The sequence below is a fragment of the Phaseolus vulgaris genome, chromosome 1 (assembly GCF_000499845.2).
Source record: "Phaseolus vulgaris cultivar G19833 chromosome 1, P. vulgaris v2.0, whole genome shotgun sequence".
In the NCBI taxonomy this organism is placed as follows: domain Eukaryota; kingdom Viridiplantae; phylum Streptophyta; class Magnoliopsida; order Fabales; family Fabaceae; genus Phaseolus; species Phaseolus vulgaris.
In genome coordinates, this window is record NC_023759.2 from 46,103,196 (window position 1) to 46,108,915 (window position 5,720).

Sequence of the window (5,720 nt, forward strand, 5' to 3'; positions counted from 1 at the left end):
CGCCGTTTCCTCGACCGGCGATCATGTTGCCCTTTGCATATTCGACGACCACCGACTACACAGTGGGGGTCGTCGTTCCTCAAACGGCGATCATGTTGACAGCGCCACTTCACCGACCTGTGATCATCTTACTTTACATACCTTCGGCGACCACCGACTACGCACGCATTGTTATCGCCGTTTTCTCGACCGGCGATCATGTTGCCCTTTGCATATTCGACGACCACCGACTACACAGTGGGAGTCGTCGTTCCTCAAACGGCGATCATGTTGACAGCGTCGCTTCACCGACCGGTGATCATCTTACTTTACATATGTGGTAGAATAACAATTTTTAGTCCTTAACTTCTTCTATTGCTTTGGATGCCCTCTTGGCTTTGTATTATTGCCAAAGCCCCACAACATTTGTCCCACCACCCCTTTTCTTTTAATTGTTTGTTTTCTTTATTTAAGTAAATTATCTTGTAATTTATAGTTTACGTTTTACTGTTTTTTCTTAAAAATTAACTATTATCTATAATTTGATATTGTGTTCTCAATCATTTTTAATATGTTTTGATTGTATTTGACTGTTAATAGTGAGTAAAATACACATAAAATATTACAAATATATTTCAATAAAAATAATTAAACAGTATTATTAAATTGCGTGTTTAAGTTTATAACATAAGAAAAAAGCTACAAAAATAAATTAACATAATAAAAAGTTGGATGACATTTCCGTAATTAGTTTTTTAAATATGAGTTGGAATCTAAGTATAGAATATATATATATATATATATATAAAGTCACAAACTTAATATTCGTAAATTTTTGAATTGAAAAGTCTGAATTTTTATTTTTTTTTTCAATAATATTTTTTTTCATGTTTGTTGTGTCAACCTAACTGAGATCTTAAGTTGCATAGTGATATCTAATATGAAAGTTTTTATTTTAAAAAAATCTGAAAATCTATTATATGAGTAAAATAAAATAAAATAAAAATTGAAATATTTAAGAAGAGTGGTACATATTAAGTGCTTGACCATAGGTGGAAATGTTCATGTTTCTTTGACCACAATACCTATGTTTCTTTGACCACAATACCTTGTATATATACCTATCTTATATAGTATAAAAGGTAAAAAAAACATGTTACAATACAACTCATAAATGAATGTAAATTGTAAAATATAGCACTTGACATATCAATATTTATTGTTTCTTTAAGGAATAATGGAGACAATATCATTTGCTATGCTTTGAGCCTCAAGATTAGCTCCAAAGAATCCTCTTCTTCCCATTCCAACGCAATACAAACCGTTCTTACCTTTCCACTGATTTGGCAAACTAGGAAAACCATCCTTGTTTAGAAGATCATCACCTCCCTGTTTAAAACAAATTGTCATCATAAACCTTATTCCATCAAACTTGTCTACTGCTACACACATAAAGAACCAAGAAGGAAGATACATTGAAATTCGACAATATTTAAATAGTTTTGAAGAAATTTTATCTTTTATCCCTCGAAACTAATAATAAATATATAACAGATGGCATATATAACAGATAAATAAGTATGAATATGATACATACCTTGAGCCATTTTTGAGTTGTTCTCTTGAAGCCTGTGCAGAAAATAATTGAATCAAACGTGAGCGATTTGCCATCTCTGAACAACACTTCGTTGCCTCTTATACTCTCTATTTCTATGGGCAACACCTGCATATGTAGCATCATACAATGAACTTTACTCTGTGTCTGTATTCAACAATTTCTCTTCAATTGAGATTTTATTTTCCTTTTTCTTGATCAAAACTGTAAAAACTGTGATAAGTCCTCTTACCTGTATCTCTCCAAATTTGATTTTCTTGATTGTTCCCAAATCAATGACTGGGAACTTACCGTACTTTTGCTTCGATACGAAAGGACCCTCACTGGGAAACGGTAGCCCATACTTACTCAGATCACCATACACAATCTTGCTAACTATCACCAACAGTTTCTCTACTATTTTTGGCGACAAATACTTCATCAAAAGCGATCCATAATACATCATATCCCTCGAAAGAAAATGAACCTTCATGTACACATAATCATAATATTCTTATCAACTTATAAGTGAATAAAATTGTATCAAAAAAATTTAGCAATCACAGAATTTGATCCAAAATTGTGTACCGGAGTGCGAGCAATGATGGAAGGTTTGGCACCAAAATTGGCCAAATCAAGCGCAATCTCCATGCCAGAATTCCCAGATCCAACAACCAGAACGTGTTCGTCTCTGTACTCCTTCCCGTTTTTGTACAAAGTTGAATGAATCACTTTTCCTCTGAAACTCTCCAACCCTTCAACCCTAGGCACGTGAGGTTTATCTTCGCCACTTGCCACCACCAAGAACCTTCCACCGTACTCCTCCACCTCACCAGTACTTCTGTTCTCAGCCTTCACTCTCCACAGCTCTTCCCCTTCGTCATACTCCGCCAGCACCACGCAACGGTGGTACAAAATCTTCATGTCAAAGTGCTTCTCGTAGCTTCTCAAGTACTCTAAGAACAGCTTCCGAGGCACGTAGTTAGGGTAAGAGTTGGGAAACGGAAAGAACGGCAACTCGCACACTTTCTTCCCCAAATGGAGATGGAGACGATCGTACGTGTACTTTTGCCACAAGGAAGCCAAACAATCTTCTCTTTCGAGAATGATGTAAGGTATTGATTGTTTTGTTAAGCATGCAGCGATGGCCATGCCAGAAGTTCCGGCTCCGACTATTATCACCTTCTCTTTCTGCATTGTCTGTTCTTTGTTTCACCCTTCTCTTCTGTTATTCTTCTGTCAGCCTTTGTTTTTGTTTCAAAGTTATGGCATGAATTTATATACTGAACATATATCTTTTACTTTTTTAATAATTCTGAATTTTCTTTATAAACTCTTTCTGTTCTTCTCCTTACCTGCTGCATAAACAAAATACTAAATACTGCATATATATTTACTTTTTCCTAATATTTTCAAAATGGTTTCTTCTTTTATAGAATCAATGGCTTTTGCATCGCAATTAATTCACATATTCTACAAAATGCTTTAAAGTCCATCTAAGTTTTGTGGTTCAAGGGTTTCCACCCAACTTTTGGGTGGAATAGAGAAAGACTTGTTGCTAACATGTTTTCATTATATGTTTGGATGGACAGAGTCGATTTAGAATATTAGGATGATTGTGAGGATATTTGAGACTTTTTTTATTAATAAATTATCAAATGAATCTGTGATTATGAATTATTGAAATTTATAAGTGATTTAATAGTTGGGAAGAAATTATTTTAAATATGTAAAATGTAAATTTATAAATTTATTTTTATTATTAAAAAAATATGAATTATGATATTTTTTGTTGTTGTAGATTTAAGTTAATTAAATTTTTTAATATATAATATTTATTGATTACTTGTATTTTTTAATAAAAAAATTAAAAATAAAATAGAAAATATTTGTGTGTTAAATTGAAATAAATTTATTAAATATATTAAAAATTATAAAAGTAATATTTATTGTTATATATATTTTTTATTTTATATATCTATCTTTAAGAAAAAATAATAATTTACTATGTTGGAGATCCCACATCGACTAGAGATGAGAGCCTTTCATAGTATATAAGTGGGTGCAAACCTCAACCCTATGAGCCGGTTTTATGGGGTTGAGTTAGACTTAAAGTCCACTTTGTAATATGGTATCAGAGCCATTTCGAGCCTATCCCACATCGACTAGAGATGAGAAAAAGATACTCGTTAAAAAATTAGTCATTTATTGAAATATTGTGTAACAAAACTTTGATAAGATACTATGATACATTTACATAAATATATAAAAAATAATACATGCAAAACAAAACTTTAATTATTTTTAATAAATTTTCTAACCACCATCATACTAATTCATATTTTTATATTAATTAAATGAAATGAAAGAATACAATTTTAATTTTTAGTAGTAGAAATATTTTTTATTATAATTAATAAAGTTTTAATTGCTTTTTCATTTATATTTTTTAAATTACGATGCTTCTAGCGTTATGTCGTGGCTTTAGTTTTGTTTTGTATTTCCAAATCTTGATTCTTAAATTGTATTTAGAGTTTTCTTGTTACTATATTTTTTATGTGTTATTAGTATAAAACTATGTTATTAGTCAATGAAAAATTAATATAATTATTATAAAACTAATAATTTACTGTACCTAGTAATCAATAACATGCAAAAACATATTTTGTCGGCGCATCTAAATTAATTAGACTATTTTTCTATATACAGTTGTTTTTTTCTGTAATTTATTATTTAAAATAATTATAAATGTTCAAATTTGTTTATTATAACATATTATAACAATCTTTTCAAAACATAGACGTTTGTTTGTGGCCATGCAAGCTTCTTCGTACATTTCGTCTCTTTGAATTTTGTCTGCAGTTGGCCTACTCGTCTATTTATGAGATAACGATTTTTTCGTTCAAAGTTTGAATTTTTCCTTTAAAGAATAATGATTTTACTACTAAAATATATCAGGCATTTAAAGAAAAAAACTTAAGTTAAAAAATATATTATAAAAAATAAGTAAACATACTATAAAAATATTAAAATAAAATATGAAATAAAGTCTAAACTTTTAAGTATAAAAATATTAGTACAAAAAAATTAATAATTGATGGAGAGGTTCAAGTACCTTAGAGAAAGCACTGAGAGAAGAAAAGAAACTTGGATATATGAAAGAAAATAAAGAAATTGAGTAGAAAGTGCAAATAGAAAACATATTGCCTTATCCTGCACCTCCATACATTATTGTGTCATTCCCATAATATTTTATTTCAAAACTTTCTTTTTAATATTCTAATTACATCGGAAAGTTTTTTTTTATTTGTAATTAGTTTCTAAATTATTTAATTTGGAATTTATTTTTATTAATTTCCAAATTATTTAATCTGAATTTTTTTTATTAGTTTCTAGATTACATAATCTAGAAGTCTTTTTTATATATGAGAATAGTTTCTGAATTATGTAATATAAATTTTTTTTTTCAAATGTGTGATTAGCTTTTGAAATACATAATCTGAATTTTTTTTTTAATTACATAATCTATAGACTTATCTGAAATCTAAAAAAAATAATTTTATAAATCTAAAAAACACTTATGGATTCAAAAATATCTTTCAGATTTTCATTTTCATGAAATACCGTTTTGGAAATTTAAAAATGTATGGGGTGCAGGAAGTAATTGGCCGTACAAAGGGCTAGAAGAATCTCATGGGACTTTTTCTTTTTGTATCCAATAAATTCTAACCTGCGTCCTATCAATTTATGAAATTCTAGAATTGTCCTTCATTCAGAATTTGAGAATTCAGAATTGAAAAATACATTATAGAAAAAGAAATTTAGAATAAATTTTCTGCTTTACAGAAATTAAATTTTGAAAAAAACCAAAGTCTTATTCCAAAAAGGAAAATTAAAAATATAAATAATACATTTTAAAAAAAAAGAATTTTGGAAAAAACATTAAAAATATATAAAGGATATTTTGAAAAGTTGTTATGGAAAGCCTAAAAAAGGTAGGTATTCTAATCCAAATCCAAAATTGTACTCCAAAATATCAAATTCGAAATATGCATTCTAATATGCACCCACACTCCTATTTAGAAAGTAAAAAAAAAAGTATTTTTGTCATTTCACTTAGTGATAGGGTGGAGGTCAGAATTGACTG

At 29.1% G+C, this 5,720-nt stretch overlaps 1 protein-coding gene across 1 annotated transcript; it reads right to left on the reverse strand.

Annotated features, from left to right (window-relative positions):
• Window positions 1–974: 974 nt before the first annotated feature.
• Window positions 975–2,838, reverse strand: LOC137816225 (probable indole-3-pyruvate monooxygenase YUCCA10). The gene is made up of 4 exons (XM_068619301.1): window positions 2,162–2,838; window positions 1,827–2,060; window positions 1,577–1,702; window positions 975–1,368 (listed from the first exon to the last, which is right to left on the reverse strand). Exons 1-4 carry the CDS (start codon window positions 2,768–2,770, stop codon window positions 1,207–1,209), a joined length of 1,131 nt encoding a protein of 376 aa, XP_068475402.1. The 5' UTR covers window positions 2,771–2,838; the 3' UTR covers window positions 975–1,206.
• Between the last annotated feature and the right edge of the window lie 2,882 nt (window positions 2,839–5,720).

Bases quoted from the DNA above. Each gene is read 5' to 3' on its own strand.
- LOC137816225 (XM_068619301.1), bottom strand. From the start codon at position 2,770: ATGCAGAAAGAGAAGGTGATAATAGTCGGAGCCGGAACTTCTGGCATG. The intron at 1,703-1,826 runs GTAAGAGGACTT...CTACATATGCAG, and splicing joins TCAAATTTGGAGAGATACAG to GTGTTGCCCATAGAAATAGA. The intron at 1,369-1,576 runs GTATGTATCATA...TGTTTTAAACAG, and splicing joins CAACTCAAAAATGGCTCAAG to GGAGGTGATGATCTTCTAAA.